Below are 16,650 nucleotides of genomic sequence, written 5' to 3'. Positions count from 1 at the left end.
GGACTGGTGTTTATAGCCTTTAAATTTGGGGATAAAACTCCACATGACACTTTACAATGACTGAGCAATAATGTCTGTCTGAAGCTCACCACAACTCACCACTGATCCATTTTCCATCTCTCCAACTTGCCAGTTGATTTGCAGATTCACTGGGGCCTGTGTGGTGCAGGTCAGTTACTTTCAATCTATTGTGGTCAATGCTGCCCATCTACAGAAATTATGTAAAACTAGTGAACAGATACAAAAAAAAAGAAAAAGGCTAATAGATTTTGATTCTTCATCTCAAAGGGCCTGGGATACAGAGGGGTGGAGGTTCTGAAACAGCTATATAAAGTGTGGGTTTGACCACATCTGGAACACTTCAGTTTGGATAAATTGGCTTTGGAGGGGATGCAGCACAGGTTCACCAGAATAATACCAGGGCTAAAAGGGTTAAATGATGAGGACAATTTGCATAAACTAAACTTGCAATCCCCAGAGTAGAGAAGATTAAGGGATGATTATAATTGAAGTGTTGAAGGTGATGAATGGATTTGATAGGATTGATAGAGATAGAGATGGTGGGAAGCGTTGGGGCGTATAACATTATGTTTCGAACCCGGCTGTTGAGGGGTGATGTTGGGAATCGTTTATTCACACAAAGGATATGGAAATCTGGAACTCTCTCCCCCAAAGTGTTGGAGGTCATTTTAACATTCCAAAACAGAGGTTGCTAGATTTTTGTTATGTAAGGGAATGAAGAATATGGAACCAAGGTGGATATATAGAGTTAAAATCCAGTCCAACCATGATATCACTGAATGTTAGAAAATGCTTGAGGGTTGAATGGCCACCAGCTGTTCCAATGTCCTGGTCACAGAATAATCATCTTTATCTTCCTGACACCACAGCCCAGATTGGCTCTGGGTATCACACCCCACCCCCTCTCCTCTGTTAATTGGTGCCTGGATTCATGGCAGATTCTTGAATGGCTATCAGGGAATTGTCAATCATCATTGGTGATGCAATTCCCTGTTTGAATGCAGGATGTCCCAGTGGTATAAATACAAGAGCTTGGGCAGGATGAGGTTAGATTGTTGTTTGAGTTTGGTCCTTATTACCAGTGAGATGGCTTCCCAAGTGCGTCAGAACTATCACCTGGACTGTGAGGATGATGTTAACAAGCAGATCAACCTGGAGCTCTATTCCTCCTATGTTTACCTCTCCATGGTGAGTTCTGTTGCTATCTTAAAATTAAGACAATGACCAATGACTTCAATGCATTGAGCAGGTAGAATTTTTTATGTTAATGGCTTGGCTTTAGAATGTAATGCTGTGGTGCCAACTATTGCCTGCTTTCCCCACCCTCTGACTAACTGTAATAAACAGTCTTTCTGAAGAATGGACTTCTGTAATTGTCCAATTCCTGAAGTGAGTGTGTCCCATGGAGTTCCATAGTGTGGTTCCATCTTTGAAGATGTGTGAACCTGGCCAACTTGAATGGAAGCAATTAAATGGTTAGTGAAACGTTACCTGACTATTTGCACTCAACTACTACTAAATGAGTGGATCCTTTTGTGCTGAACAATTTCTCACCTCAGACTGAATCCTTAACAAAGCAATGATTCAAAATCCTCAACTACTGAATTTGAAGATTTATTTTTCTGCCACTAAGATTGGATGTCTAAGGAAGAAGGCAAAAAAATGAATATATCTGATTTTTTAGGTTTGAGCTTGAATACAATGCTTTGTAATATAAACTCATTCTACTGAACTAGACACAAGAACTTTCAATGTATTGAGAAACATTAATTGAGGTGATATCAGTTTACTTAAATTTGTAAACTCATTAATCAAAAGCCAGGTATTGAGGGTAAAGGTAACTTTTCCACCTGAAGCTGGCTATGGATGAAATATGGATTCTGTTCTGAATCTTCCATTCCTTCTCTACCTGCAGTCCTTTTACTTTGACCGGGATGATGTTGCCCTGCATCACTTTGTGGAGTTCTTCAAGGAGCAGTCACGTGAGGAACGGGAACACGCTGAGAAACTGATGAAATTCCAGAATAAACGTGGAGGCCGGATCATCCTGGAGGATGTCAAGGTTGGGTATTAACTTGAATATTTCCTGTGATGCAATTTAGATTAATTGAACTATTTATAGGAACCTTTTATTATCTTGCCATTACACCCTTTAGTTCTTAATGCATTGAGATTAATGAGTGACAAATTGCTGGTGTTGGGGGGTGCCAAGTGAGAGCTGGTATAGGATAAATTGATTTTTGGATTACCTTATCTAATGGATAGAGGATTGTCAATAAATCTGAATATTTGGATGGAATGATTTTCTGCATTCTGAACTATTACTCCAGAATTTGTAGTGCCTGCATAGGAGACTGGTGTGAAATGTGGGCCAAAGCTGTGAAAATGGATGGGTGAAGTCTTATTTGAGGATGTTGAACAATGACTAGAAAATGGGTCATTGAATGCTCTCCAATCTTGTGTCCAGTAATGATCTCCACTGTCATCCCTGTAAATACTCCTAATGTGCTAATCTTTATGTGCAGAAACTAACTTCTGCTACTTAATTGTAACACCCCTTAGACTTTCCGCTCCCATAACACTAAAGACCTCTTCCCCTTTCAGAAACCAGAGCAGGATGAGTGGGGCAAAGGTCTGGAGGCAATACATAGAGCTCTGCAGATGGAGAAGGATGTGAACCAGAGTCTGCTGGATCTGCACAAGCTCTCCTCTGGGAACACTGACCCTCATGTAAGTTCCATGTTTATTTCTTCCCCTGCCCCCACCACATAGTGAATGGCAGATACCAACATCAGTTCCAACACTGATAGAATTCCATATATTTATGTTACACACTTGTGGATTTGCTTTTCTCTTAAGCAAAGGCCATCTACACTGTAGACTTGGATTACTAAACTGTCCCATTCTGAGGTATCAATGTTTCTTGAATTCACTCAATGGAATTGAATTTCTTTTTGTGCAGATTTAACCAGAATTACCCATGTGCATTGTTTACCATCAACCTGGGGAGGGGGAGAAAATTAGGGCAATTCTCTTCTGGAGAAGATCCATGCTAATAATATTCACTCATTTCTTTTGCCTTGTCTCCAGCTTTGTGACTTCCTGGAGACTCACTACTTGGATGAGCAAGTGAAGCTGATCAAGAAGTTTGGAGATCACATCACCAACCTGAAGAGACTGGGAGCCCGTGAGAATGGCATGGGAGAGTACCTGTTTGACAAGCTCACCCTGGGGAAGCATGACTGAATCTAGAATCATTTCCACCATGTATAGAATGATGTGTGATCAAATAATTCTAGTTCTGTTGCTGTATTTGGAAATAAAAATATTTATCATTAACTGATTTTTCTTTGTATAATTCAGAAGCTGATTTGAATCATAAACAACATCTCACCCTATCAGAACTTGCCTTAAGTATTTATTACCCCAGCACTTGAAGCCTGAGTTTCTCACCTTGCAACTTTGATTTAGGAGCCTGTAGGGATTTCTAAAATGTCATTCTGCAATCGAAACTGTTAATTTCTGCTACAAAGGAGTTTCTTACAAAGTTGTGGAATAGGGGAAAGGGTATAGAATTCATGTTTACTTACTCCTTCTAAGCATGGAGGGTATCTGCTTCAGACTTGCATCTACCAAGAAAGAAGATGTGTAATTGAGGTCTCTGTATTTGTCTGTCACACACCATTCACTGTTGCTAAAGCTGTTATTTTTCTCTAGCTTTGTAAACATAGTAAAGCATTAACCACCTTAAACCTGCTTTTCTGAGCAGGGTGGCATTAGTTTAACTGCTACCTGCACCCCTATTCTCCAAGGGCTGTACTTCCTCAATATCTTGGATGAGCCAATGCAGAAATTCCTGGGCCAGGTAACCAAAACACAATCTCTAGATTTAAAATAACTTTTTTTCCTTGTGATTCCCCCTCAACCGTCGGGGGAGATGATGATGCAGTGATAATGTTACTGGACTAATAATCCTGTGGCCAAACTAATGCACTGGGTACATGGTTCAAATCCCACTGGAAAAGCTAGTGGAATTTAAATTCAATTAATAATCAGGAGTTGAAAACTGGTCTTAACAATGGTGCCATGAAATTGTCATCAAAACCCATCTGGTTCATTAATGTCCTTTAGGAAAGGAAACCTGTCCTCTATATTTGATCTGACTGCCTGTGACTTCTCACCCAAAACAACAAGGTTGACTCTGAACTGCCCTCTGAATCAGCCTAGCAAGCCACTCTGTCCAAGGCAATTGGAGATGGGCAACAAATACTGGCCTTGCCAGTGACACCCACAGCCCATGAAAGTAAAATTTTTTAAAAGTAGACCTGAAATTTTCAGAAGAGAAGGACTGGTGTTTATAGCCTTTAAATTTGGGGATAAAACTCCACATGACACTTTACAATGACTGAGCAATAGTGTTCTGTCTGAAGCTCACCACAACTCACCACTGATCCATTTTCCATCTCTCCAACTTGCCAGTTGATTAGCAGATTCACTGGGGCCTGTGTGGTGCAGGTCAGTTACTTTCAATCTATTGTGGTCAATGCTGCCCATCTACAGAAATTATGTAAAACTAGTGAACAGATACAAAAAAAAGAAAAAAGGCTAATAGATTTTGATTCTTCATCTCAAGGGGCCTGGGATACAGAGGGGTGGAGGTTCTGAAACAGCTATATAAAGTGTGGGTTAGACCACATCTGGAACACTGTTCAGTTTGGATAAATTGGCTTTGGAGGGGATGCAGCACAGGTTCACCAGAATAATACGAGGGCTAAAAGGGTAAAGAACAAAGAAAAGTACAGCACAGGAACAGGCCCTTCGGCCCTCCAAGCCTACGCCAATCTTATTGCCTGTCACCTAAAACATTTTGCACTTCCGGGGTCCGTATCCCTCTATTCCCATCCTATTCATGTATTTGTCAAGCTGCCTCTTAAACATCACTATCCTACTTGCTTCCACCACCTCCTCTGGCAGCGATTTCCAGACACTCACTACCCTCTGCATAAAAAACTTGCCCTACACATCTCCTCTATAGTTTCCTCCTCTCACCTTAAATCTATGTCCCCTAGTAATTGACTCTTCCACCCTGGGAAAAAGCTCCTGACTATCTACTCTGTCCATGCCACTCATAATTTTGTAAACTTCTATCAAGTCGCCCCTCAATCTCCGTCGCTCTAGTGAGAACAATCCGAGTTTCTTCAACCTCTCCTCATAGCTAATAACCTCCAGACTAGGCAGCATCCTGGTAAACCTCCTCTGCACCCTCTCCAATGCCTCCATATCCTTCTGGTAATGTGGCGACCAGAATTGCACGCAATATTCCAAGTGTGGCCTAACCAAGGTTCTATACAGCTGCAGCATTACTTCCCAGCTTTTATACTCAATACCCCTGCCAATGAAGGCAAGCATGCCATATGCCTTCCTGACTACCTTATCCACCTGCATTGCCACTTTCAGTGACCTGTGGATCTGTACACCCAGAGCCCTCTGCCCATCAATGCACTTAAGGGTTCTGCCATTTACTGTATAATTCCTGCCTGTATTAGACCTTCCAAAATGCATCACCTCGCATTTGTCCGGATTAAACTCCATCTGCCATTTCTCCGCCCAAGTCTCCAACCAATCTGTATCCCGTTGTATCCTTTGACAATCCTCTTCACTATCTGCAACTCCTCCAACCTTAGTGTCGTCTGCAAACTTAGTAATTAGCCCAGTTACATTTTCCTCCAAATCATTTATGTATACTACAAACAGCAAAGTTCCCAGCACTGATCCCTGCGGAACTCCACTAGTCACAGCTCTCCATTCAGAAAAGCACCCTTCCACTGCTACCCTCTGTCTTTTATGACCAAGCCAATTCTGTATCCATCTTGCCAGCTCACCTCTGATCCCGTGCGACTTTACCTTCTGTACCAGTCTGCCATGAGGGACCTTGTCAAAGGCCTTACTGAAATCCATGTGTATAACATCCACTGCCCTTCCATCATCGATCATCTTTGTCACTTCCTCGAAAAACTCGATCAAGTTAGTGAGACACGACCTCCCCTTGACAAAAGCATGCTGCCTCTCACTAATACTCCCATTTGCTTCCAAATGGTAGTAAATCCTGTCACGAAGAATCTTCTCCAATAATTTCCCTACCACAGACGTGAGGTTCACCGGCCTGTAATTTCCTGGGTTATCCCTGCTACCCTTCTTAAACAATGGAACAACATTCGCCATTCCTCTGGGACCTCACCCGCAGCCAGTGAGGATACAAAGATTTCTGTCAAGGCCCCAGCAATCTCCTCCCTTGCCTCCCTCAGTACTCTGGGGTGGATCCCATCTGGCCCAGGGGACCTATCCACCTTAATATTCTTCAAGACGCATAACACTTCTTTTTTGATCTCAACATGATCCAGGCTATCTACACACTCTTCCCTAGACAAATCGACCGCTAAGTCCTTCTCTTTGGTGAATACTGGTGAGAAGTATTCATTTATTATCTCTCCCATTTCTTCTGGCTCCACACACAGATTCCCACCTCTGTCCCTGAGTGGGCCTACCCTTTCCCTGACTACCCCATTGTTTTTACATATGTATAAAAGGCCTTGGGATTTTCCTTAATCCTGGTTGCCAGTGACTTTTCATGACCCCTTTTAGCCCTCCTGACTCCTTGCTTAAGTTTCTTCCTACTTTCTTTATATTCTCCACGGGCTTCATCTGTTCCCAGCCTTCTAGCCCTTACGAATGCTTCCCTTTTCTTTTTGACTAATCTCACAATATCCTTCGTTATCCAAGGTTCCTGAAACTTGCCATGCTTATCCTTCATCCTAGCAGGAACATACTGGTTCTGAATTCTTATCAACTGACGTTTGAAAGCCCCCCACATGTCAGTTGTTGATTTGCCCTCAAACATCCGCCTCCAGTCTAGATTCCTCAGTTCCTGCCTAATACTTTATAATTAGCCTTCCCCCAGTTAAGCACCTTAACCCATGGACTCCTGTTATCCTTATCCACCAGTACCTTGAAACTTACTGAATTATGGTCACTTTTCCCGAAATGCCCCCCTACTGAAATTTCGACCACCTGGCTGGGTTCATTCCTAATACCAGGTCCAGTATTGCCCCTTTCCTAGTTGGACTATCTACGTATTGTCTTAAGAAGCCTTCCTGGATGCACCTTACAAATTCTGCACCATCCAAACCTCTTGCACCATCTAAATCCCATGAAGACAATTTGCATAGGCTAATCTTACAATCCCCAGAGTAGAGAAGATTAAGGGATGATTATAATTGAAGTGTTGAAGGTGATGAATGGATTTGATAGGATTGCTAGAGATAGAGATGGTGGGAAGCGTTGGGGGGTATAACATTATGTTTCGAACCCAGCTGTTGAGGGGTGATGTTGGGAATCGCTTATTCACACAAAGGATATGGAAATCTGGAACTCTGTCCCCCAAATTGTTGAAGGTCATTTTAACATTCCAAAACAGAGTTTGCTAGATTTTTGTTATGTTAGGGGATGAAGGGATATGGAACCAAGTTGGGTGTATAGAGTTAAAATCCAGTCCAACCATGATATCACTGAATGGTAGAAAATGATTGACAGTTGAATGGCCACCAGCTGTTCCGATGTCCTGGTCACAAAATAATCATCTTTATCTTCCTGTATAGCACAGCCCAAATTGGCTCTGGGTATCATACCCCACCCCCTCTCCTCTGTTAATTGGTGCCTGGATTCATGGCAGATTCCTGAATGGCTATCAGGGAGTTGTCAATCATCATTGGTGATGTCATTCCCTGTCTGAATGCAGGATGTCCCAGTGGTATAAATACAAGAGCTTGTGCAGGATGAGGTTAGATTGTTGTTTGAGTTTGGTCCTTATTACCAATGAAATGGCTTCCCAAGTGCGTCAGAACTACCACGTGGACTGTGAGGATGCTGTTAACAAGCAGATCAACCTGGAGCTCTATTCCTCCTATGTTTATCTCTCTATGGTGAGTTTTGTATTTTTGGGAGTCCTGCTTTAAAGTTAATACTGATTTTTTTTTTTGTTGCATTCTGAGCATGTAGAATTTTTCTTGGTTAATGACTTGACTTTAGATATATCCCTCCCCAGATTCAGCGAACACTCTTGAGTCAGGGGTTCATTCCTTGTTTTAGAATGGCTGTGTCATGTTTGGAATAGTTTAGGTCTAAAACTAACTCCAGAATTCCATGAAGTTTCTAACGGAAGAATTATTGAGGGTATATAAACTTCCTCAACTACTTGGAGGGGAGTAATTTAAATGTGATTGGGTGAGTACTTAGTGAAACATTAGCTGACCAGTTGTGGTCAGTTTTCCCTTGATCCTGATGTGCTGAACTCTTTCTTCCTGAAACATTCTAATAGGTGTTCACTGAATTGGGAGGATTTCTTTTTTTTTCAATCACTGATATTAGACCACAATTGGTGTGGGGAGGGAAAGGATGGGTCACTGAACTTTGCCTAATCATAGTTCTGGTGCTGAAATGAAGCTTCAATTGAAAATCATTATTGCTCTTGGGTTTTCTAGTGCCACTACTTCTTAACCTCATAGTCAGAGTTATACAGCACAGAAACAGGCCCATTGTGTCTGTGCCAGCCATTGAGCACCTATCTATTCTAATCCCATTTTCTGGCACTTGGCCCATAGCCCTGCATGCTATGATGTTTCAAGTGCTCATCTAAATATGAATAAAATGGTGAGGGTTCCTGTCTCTATCACCCCCTCAGGCAGTGTTCCAGATTCCAATCTCCCTCTGGGTGAAAATTATTTCCTCCAATCCTCTTGCCTTAAATCTATTCCTGCTCATTGTTGACACCTCTGCTAAGGGGGAAATTTTCTTCCTATCTGTGCCCCTCATAATTTTGTACACGTTCCTCTTTTACTGTGCTTGTCATGGGGAAGGACTCTACCTAATCAAAACATTGATTAAAGCATTTTGAGTTTTCCAGTAAACAATTTTAAAAACTGTTAGGTCTTGAATTCAAGGCCAGGCATTGAGATAGAGAATGGATAAATTGTTTACCACGGGGCTGCTGTGTTTCTTCCAGTTGGATGGCACCTGGGTCTAATTGAGTCTTCCTTTCTGTTGTGTCTCTTACCTGTAGTCCTTTTACTTTGACCGGGATGATGTTGCCCTGCATCACTTTGCTGAGTTCTTCAAGGAGCAGTCACATGAGGAACGGGAACACACTGAGAAATTGATGAAATTCCAGAATAAACGTGGAGGCCGGATCATCCTGGAGGATGTCAAGGTTTGATCTTCAACTTGGAGTTTTCTGTGTGATTTTTAGATCACTGTAAAGAAACTTCCTTGTTATTTAAAATGGTTCACGTTTTTGCTGTTACACCCTAAGCTCTCAATCCATTGAGATTAATGACTCAAATTGTTGTTTTGTGCAAAGTGAGGGTAGTTATAGGGTGTGTTGGTGTGATGTTGATCTTTGGATAACCTGATTAATGGATAGAGGAGGATCAATAAAAATGGATATTGAGAAATAACTACTTTTGCACTGTAAAGTCTTAACCTAGACTTTGTGGTGTTTGCATAGGGAACTGGTGTCAAATGTGGGCTGAAGAAGTCAGCATAGATGGATGAAGTCCTTTTTGATGAATTAACAAGGACTAATAATTGGGAATGGAAGCTTTTGGCTAAAAATTGCAAAGCCAAGTCAGTGACCTGATCTTGTGTTGATTTAATAGTCTCCACTATCATCCCAGTGATTTTAACCTCAGTACTCCCAACATGCTGCTCTTTACATGCACAGACTAACTTCTGCAACTTCTAAATTGTAACGCCCATTAGACTTTCCACTCCCAATAGCACTAACAAGACCTCTTTTTTCCCCCTTTCAGAAACCAGAGCAGGAAGAGTGGAGCCATGGTCTGGAGGCAATGCAAAGAGCTCTGCAGATGGAGAAGAATGTGAACCAGAGTCTGCTGGATCTGCACAAGCTCTCCTCTGGGAACACTGACCCTCATGTAAGGTCCATAATTGATCCCCCCCCGCCCACCCCCCATGTTTGTATCTGCCATTCACTTACAGAATTCAAAATGTTTAAACTGCACACATGGTGTTTTTTTTAAGCAAAGGCCATCTCATTGTAGACCTGGAGCACTAATTCTGAGGCGTCAATGTTTCTTTAATTCACTCAGTTTAATGGAATTGTGACTTGTCACTTATACATAATTTTGGCTACATCTGCACATATAACCCATTAGCATTGTTTACAATCATGCTAGTATATGCAAAATCCTCATCTGGACAAGTTCCACACTAATACACATTTTCTCCTGTCATCTTGCTTTCAGTTGTGTGACTTCCTGGAGACTCACTACTTGGATGAGCAAGTGAAGATGATCAAGAAGCTTGGAGATCACATCACCAACCTGCAGAGACTGGGAGCCCGTGAGAATGGCATGGGAGAGTACCTGTTTGACAAGCTCACTCTGCATTGACTGAATGTACAGTATTGGAATGAAGTGTGATCTAATTTTGAATATTGTGCTCTATTCCCATTCCCAGTTATTACTATATTTAGGAATTAAAAAACATTCCATTGATTTTTGTCTTTGTATAATTCAATAGCTGATTTGACAGATTGTGATAATTCTTAGCAGTCTAACATTTAAGCCCATTAAATATGCCTTATAATTTTCCTTCCTTCCTGCCCAGCTTCCTAAATTTGATTCACTGTCTGGGGTAATTTACTCACATCTTGCAATTTTGATTAAAAAGTTTGTGGGGGATTTCTGAAACAGCTAATTTCAGCTGCAAAGGGCTTTCTTTTGAGCTGTAGAACTCCATGTCAAGGAGTTGTGGGACCACTGGAGAGATGGTGGGATAGGATAGTGGCATTGTCCCTAGATATCGTGGGATCACTGGAGAGCCAGGGTAATGCCCAACGGACCTGGGTTTGAATCCTACCGTGGCAGATGGTGAAATTTAAATCCAGTAAAAGTGTCTGTGATGCCATTGATTGTTTAGAAACCTAATTCCTTCATGAATGCCCTTAGAGAAGGAAGCCTGGCCTACATGTGACTCCAGACCCACAGCAATGTGGTTGACCCAGACAGCCTGTGATTCAGCACACCAGGGCTTCAGTCACTGAGACTGCCTCCAGGAAGCAGTATGCAAAGGTCCCCCTGGACACTTTCCTCTGGGAACACTGACCCTCATGTAAGTTCCTGATGCTTTAATGTGGATTTCTGTAAAGTTGGTGTTAATGGAACTTAACTCTGTGGTAAAGTTCTCTGTGGTAAAGTGAGGTACCCTCTCCCTTTAAGAGAATGCATGTGACAGCACTGACTAATCACTGTACAGTGTGGGCAATTGGGAACTGTCTAGTTCTGGAGGTTTGAATGAGTACATGATCTGATGCTCTGCCCCATGTCTCTTGCATCAGTCTCTCCCCATACTTGATTGCAAGCAGCAACTGGGGAGAACATAGGAAGTTGGGTAGCTAGAGTTCAGTTGGCCAACAAACTCATTTACCCAAGACATAAAACTCTCCATTTCAACAAAATTAATATTGAGTGAGGGTCTTTTCCTAGATTGTGATCCTGAAGATCTAAATACCTATTGTGTATATTAATCAATCCCAATTGCACCTGAGGGAAGCTCAGACATTCCTTGGTTTGCTGCTGGATACAACTAGTTTCCCTCTTCCTGGAGACTCACTACTTGGATGAGCAAGTGAAGATGATCAAGAAGCTCGGAGATCACCACCAAACTGAAGAGACTGGGATGCCCTGAGAATGGCATGGGCAAGTACCTGTTTGACAAGCTCACTATGCATTGACTGGGATTCTTGAACTGCTCGTTCTATATGGTAGAAATGAAGTGTAACCAAATCCTAGTTGATATTTTGATTGTGGTAATTCATACCTGTGTAAACATGGAAATAAAGTATTTATTGAACTGTTGTCTTGAATTATGTGGCTGACATCAGCATCAATGCTCTGAATAACCGTCTATATGATACTTGATTCCATATAAAGTTCACTTTAACCTCATTCGATGTAGCTTCCTCTATTAACCTGTGTTCCATTTCTTTCCCTGCATCTCTGCTTTGCTTGCAGACCTATTGCATGCGGCTCACCCTTTGTCAGTCTCATGTGCTTGTGACAATGGTATGAGTTCAGCAGAGATGCACCAAGATGTTGGTGGCCATCAATTCCTAAGGACTGGGTTTGCATGGATGTGACTATGCTTGACAGGGTAAAATCTCTATTTGCAAGCTCATTGAACTCTAGTGCAGCTTTCATTCTGAGAACAGATGCTATCAGGTTCAGTAAGTCAATTAAAGCATCACTTATTTATATCATTGACAATGTCCCACACAAGATAATTGGGGGGCTACCTTTTGGCATGGTTGGGGAATTGCTTAGAATGTAGCCAACAGTAGGGATAAAGGGTATGAACTCCAGTTACAGTATGTGACTAGTGGTCTTTGAGGGACCTGTACTGTGTCCTTAATTTTTCAGTATACTTATAAATGGAATAGTTGGAGTAGAGAATCCTATATCCACATTTCCTCTAAGTTAGGTGTCATCGTAAGTACTGTAGATGGGAGTTTAATATTGTAAAGGGATGTTGATGGATTACATGAGTGGTCATAACTGTGGGGATGAAGTTCAATGTTGGATCAAGAAAGATAAATCAGTGTTTTCTAAATGGTGAGGAGCTAGGAACTGTGGGGGAGCAGAGAGTGTTAGGGGCCATGTACAGAAATTGCCACAAGCTAGCAGATTGATAAAGCCTAATTGATAAGGCCGAATCACATTCATTTTCATCTCAGGGCGGGGAGGGAGGTCAAATACAAAAGAGCAAATGTTATGTTACATTTGTATAAACCCCTTGCTAGACCTCATCTGGAGTGCAGTCTTCAACTCTGATATATTGCCCTTGAGGGAGTGCAGCACAGCTTCACCAGCATTATACCAATTTTAAGTTATGAGTTTGCATGGACTAGTGTTGTACTCCAGGAGATTAAGGGATGATTACAATTGAAGTGTTTTAGATGATTAAGCGGAGTCATTATTTCCTCTGGTGAAAGGTTATAATCTTAAGATTAGACTATTCATTGGTAATGTTGGGAGACATATCTTCACACAAAGCATACAATCCCTTCAAAACTGAGATTGTTAAATTTTAGTTAGGTAAGGTGATGAAGGGATATGGATACAGACCAGCCATGATATAACTGAATGGTGGAACAGATCTGAGGGGCTGAATGGTCTCCTCTTACTCCTATGTTCTTATAAGGGAATAATCATCCACTGTTCTGATTGGCTTTGGATTTCACACCCCATCTCCCTCTCTCTAATTGGCTCTTGGATTAATGGGAGATTCCTGATTGGCTATCATGGATTGTCAATTGGTGATGTCATTCCCTGGTTGAATGCAGGATGTCCCAATAGTATAAATGCAAGAGTTTGAGCGTAGGGAGGTTAGGCTGTTGCTGTGTGAGCTTAATTTCTGCTACTACTAGGTTAAGGTGTCTTCCCAAGTATGTCAAAACTATCACAAGGATTGTGAGGATGCTGTTAATAAGCAGATCAACCTGGAGCTCTATTCCTCCTATGTTTACCTCTCCATGGTGAGCTGGGGTCTGTCCTGTTTTAAAATTAAGATAGTGGTATGATTATATTCTGAGGAGGTAGGGTTTCTCTAGTTCAGTAATGGCTTTAGAATGTATCTCTCTCCCTCCATGCACCCTGCCCCCACCCCCCAAACCTAATGCAATGATTATGCTTAACATAGTGATCTTCTAGAAGGCCTCATCCAGTACCTGTTCCCTATTGTTACTGCTCTAGTTTCAGATTGTATTTCACTTCATGAATTCCCTGAATGTTTGTAATAGAGGATTTATTGTGAACGTATATTGACCTGATCATCTATTCAACCTCTATTGAAACCATTGAATTAGTAACTATTCAAACCAATTTTTCACTAATTAGTTTCACTCTCCTTACAAACTGAGTGAATTACTGAGCATTCTGTTTGTGTTGAAAGCTTTTCTCACTGGAGCTGGACTCTTCCACTTAACTGTGACAATGTAACATGTTTTACATTTGAGAGAATCTCCTTTTTTTTCTCTCCCCCACTTTTTTTACACTTGGGACAAAGGAGGTTTCACTGGTAAGCTGACCAGGATACTTAAAATAATTAAATCCAAGGTATTAATTCATGATTTCTAGTAATACAATTTTTACCACCTTTCTTTCTTTGTAAAGAAGCAACTTCCAATAAATTTAGGAGTTCCTTTTAATGCAAGTTGATACTTTCCTTTCAATAACTGTAATTGAAAGAAACACTGAGAATAGACTATTTATCTACCTTGGTGCTGCCATTTTTTTTTGAGTTAGCCTTAGATGAGATTTGACCTGATTCTTTCCATTTTGTCTCTACCTGCAGTCCTCATACTTTGACCGGGATGATGTTGCCCTGCGTCACTTTACTGAGTTCTTCAAGGAGCAGTCACATGAGGAACAGGAACATGCTGAGAAACTGATGAAATTCCAGAATAAACGTGGAGGCCGGATCATCCTGGAGGATTGGACTCTGCAAGTTTTGAAGATTAATTTTTTTGTGATGCTAGGTAGGGTTGACTTGAGAGATTTTTGAATGGGAGTTGAGCCTTGAAGACTTAATGCTGTATATGTGGACTTTCAGAAGGTTGGAGATTTAATGCATTTCTAGTTCAGCTAGCAATTAGAATGCTGTTGCATGACACCAGTGAAATTGGACACATCAATGCAATTGGGGTGATGTTGAATACTGGATGGTGAGAACTAAAGAATTTATTCTAATTTGCAAATGTATGTTGAGTTATGAATAAAAGCAAAGTGCTGGAAAAACTTAGGTCTTGCAGCATCTGTGGAACAGTTTAATGTTTTCAGTCTGTATGACCTCAGTAATGGGATGTGCTTTGAATAGTCATAAGGTCTTGAGACATAACTTTCTCTCCTGCCTCAGATGCTGCCAAACCTGAGTTTTCCAGCACGTGGTTTGTTTCAGATTTCTAGCATCTGCATTACTCATCTTTTATGCTAAGCTAGGGTCAATCATAAACTCTAATTACAATTAGTAGAAGGGTAGTTTAATTTGAGGTAGTCTACATACAATCTAAGGAGTAGGGGTGTGCAATCAGTAAACCATCAGCCCTTCCTATATCTGCAAGCTAGCTTCAAATCTGTTCCAATTCATCCTTTATCATTAATGCTAAATATTTTGCCTTTGCAATATCCCATGAGATTCCCCACCTTGAAGCATACCCTAATCCAGAATTTTATCCACAGCAGGATATCAGGAAGTGATGTGGACCTATGATCTTCTAACTCCTGAAATGCTTGTTCCTTGTTGATCAATTTTATGTGCTGATTCAATTTGCTGATATCTGTTTCTCTTTCTCACCATCTGCCAAACTCCAGAAACCAGAGCAGGATGAGTGGAGCAATGGCCTGGAGGCAATACAGAGAGCTCTGCAGATGGAGAAGAATGTGAACCAGAGTCTGCTGGATCTGCACAAGCTCTCCTCTGGGAACATTGACCCTCATGTAAGTTTCTGTCTTGTTTCACAAAATATTCTTACCTTTGGATGTCCTGATGGTTGTAGTTGTGACATTGTCAAACACGGAAGCCAATTTTTATACTGATAAATAACCAGATTTGGTTAAGGATAAATATTCTTCAGGACACTACAGTCTTCCTACTGGCAAAAATACCATGTACTCTTCCAGACAACTAAAGGTTGACTTTCACTAATGATTTCACCTGAGTGCTCTTCCTCAGGGCTGGGTTATCTGCATCAATTCTAGAAATGGGACAACCCAGGCCTTTTTGACTATGCAATGAACCATGGCTTGCACATAGCCTGTGGCTTTTAAGATGAAACTTGAGCTTAAGCTTTATCTTTGGAAATATCCTTCCATAATCAGCAGTATTTTGCTAAGCTACAAGATTTAACAAGTTGAGACAATCCATGAAGCAGATGGGAACTGAGGGTTCTGATTTTTAACTCTAAATTGATAAAATTACTCCTAGAATAAAACTAACCTGAGACACCATCCTCCAATATCTGTGGTACCAGTTAATGGATCAAGAACATTCCCTTTGGTAGATGAAGCTCAGAAGACCTTAAGATATTAATTCCTCTTGGCTAATTTGTACTCTTTCTCTCCTTCAGCTTTGTGACTTCCTGGAGACTCACTACTTGGATGAGCAAGTGAAGACGATCAAGAAGCTTGGAGATCACATCACCAACCTGAAGAGACTGGGAGCCCCTGAGAATGGCATGGGAGAGTACCTGTTTGACAAGCTCACCCTGGGGAGTGACTGAACTGACTGCAGGGGACAAGCCTATTGTTTGTATGATTTGAGACCTTGTCCTGTAGTGGATTTGATTACATTGCACAAAGAGGTTTTGAGACCTGGACTTTATTGTGAAATGTACTAACAGTCAATAAACTCAGTATTGGATTATTTTGTGTTGCCTTGCCTATTTTTGATTGGGATATAGTTTGTGTAACAGGGTCCACTGCTAATATAATGCATGTCATTTTGATAGTCTAAATTCAATTGGTAAAATCCTTAATTCTTTTCTGCATCCGTTCTGGC

The 16,650-nt window shown here is 41.2% G+C and overlaps 3 protein-coding genes across 3 annotated transcripts; all 3 read left to right on the top strand.

The window, feature by feature from the left end:
- Positions 1-1,000: 1,000 nt before the first annotated feature.
- Positions 1,001-3,267, top strand: LOC144668661 (ferritin heavy chain A-like). Its single transcript, XM_078530955.1, has 4 exons — positions 1,001-1,209; positions 1,937-2,083; positions 2,626-2,751; positions 3,112-3,267. Exons 1-4 carry the CDS (start codon positions 1,027-1,029, stop codon positions 3,265-3,267), a joined length of 612 nt encoding a protein of 203 aa, XP_078387081.1. The 5' UTR covers positions 1,001-1,026.
- Positions 3,268-7,840: 4,573 nt separating this feature from the next.
- Positions 7,841-10,487, top strand: LOC144668671 (ferritin heavy chain B-like). Its single transcript, XM_078530967.1, has 4 exons — positions 7,841-8,000; positions 9,137-9,283; positions 9,885-10,010; positions 10,341-10,487. The coding sequence occupies exons 1-4, from the start codon at positions 7,854-7,856 to the stop codon at positions 10,485-10,487; spliced, it is 567 nt and encodes a 188-aa protein (XP_078387093.1). The 5' UTR covers positions 7,841-7,853.
- Positions 10,488-11,857: 1,370 nt separating this feature from the next.
- LOC144691527 (ferritin heavy chain B-like) lies at positions 11,858-16,372 on the top strand. Its single transcript, XM_078559689.1, has 5 exons — positions 11,858-11,905; positions 13,523-13,630; positions 14,449-14,601; positions 15,465-15,590; positions 16,220-16,372. Exons 1-5 carry the CDS (start codon positions 11,858-11,860, stop codon positions 16,370-16,372), a joined length of 588 nt encoding a protein of 195 aa, XP_078415815.1.
- The last annotated feature ends 278 nt before the right edge of the window (positions 16,373-16,650 follow it).

This window comes from Cetorhinus maximus, chromosome 2 (assembly GCF_964194155.1).
Source record: "Cetorhinus maximus chromosome 2, sCetMax3.hap1.1, whole genome shotgun sequence".
NCBI lineage: Eukaryota > Metazoa > Chordata > Chondrichthyes > Lamniformes > Cetorhinidae > Cetorhinus > Cetorhinus maximus.
The sequence above is the reverse complement of the archived record's forward strand: the minus strand, read 5'-3'. Positions and strand labels throughout refer to the sequence as shown.

What these genes read in the sequence shown, in the direction of transcription:
- LOC144668661 (XM_078530955.1), top strand. Translation starts at nt 1,027, where the DNA reads ATGTCCCAGTGGTATAAATACAAGAGCTTGGGCAGGATGAGGTTAGAT. An exon ending in CCTATGTTTACCTCTCCATG is followed by an intron (nt 1,210 to 1,936) that starts GTGAGTTCTGTT and finishes CTCTACCTGCAG; the next exon opens with TCCTTTTACTTTGACCGGGA. An exon ending in CTGGGAACACTGACCCTCAT is followed by an intron (nt 2,752 to 3,111) that starts GTAAGTTCCATG and finishes CCTTGTCTCCAG; the next exon opens with CTTTGTGACTTCCTGGAGAC.
- LOC144668671 (XM_078530967.1), top strand. Translation starts at nt 7,854, where the DNA reads ATGAGGTTAGATTGTTGTTTGAGTTTGGTCCTTATTACCAATGAAATG. An exon ending in TCATCCTGGAGGATGTCAAG is followed by an intron (nt 9,284 to 9,884) that starts GTTTGATCTTCA and finishes TCCCCCTTTCAG; the next exon opens with AAACCAGAGCAGGAAGAGTG. An exon ending in CTGGGAACACTGACCCTCAT is followed by an intron (nt 10,011 to 10,340) that starts GTAAGGTCCATA and finishes TCTTGCTTTCAG; the next exon opens with TTGTGTGACTTCCTGGAGAC.
- LOC144691527 (XM_078559689.1), top strand. Translation starts at nt 11,858, where the DNA reads ATGGTAGAAATGAAGTGTAACCAAATCCTAGTTGATATTTTGATTGTG. An exon ending in CCTATGTTTACCTCTCCATG is followed by an intron (nt 13,631 to 14,448) that starts GTGAGCTGGGGT and finishes CTCTACCTGCAG; the next exon opens with TCCTCATACTTTGACCGGGA. An exon ending in CTGGGAACATTGACCCTCAT is followed by an intron (nt 15,591 to 16,219) that starts GTAAGTTTCTGT and finishes TCTCTCCTTCAG; the next exon opens with CTTTGTGACTTCCTGGAGAC.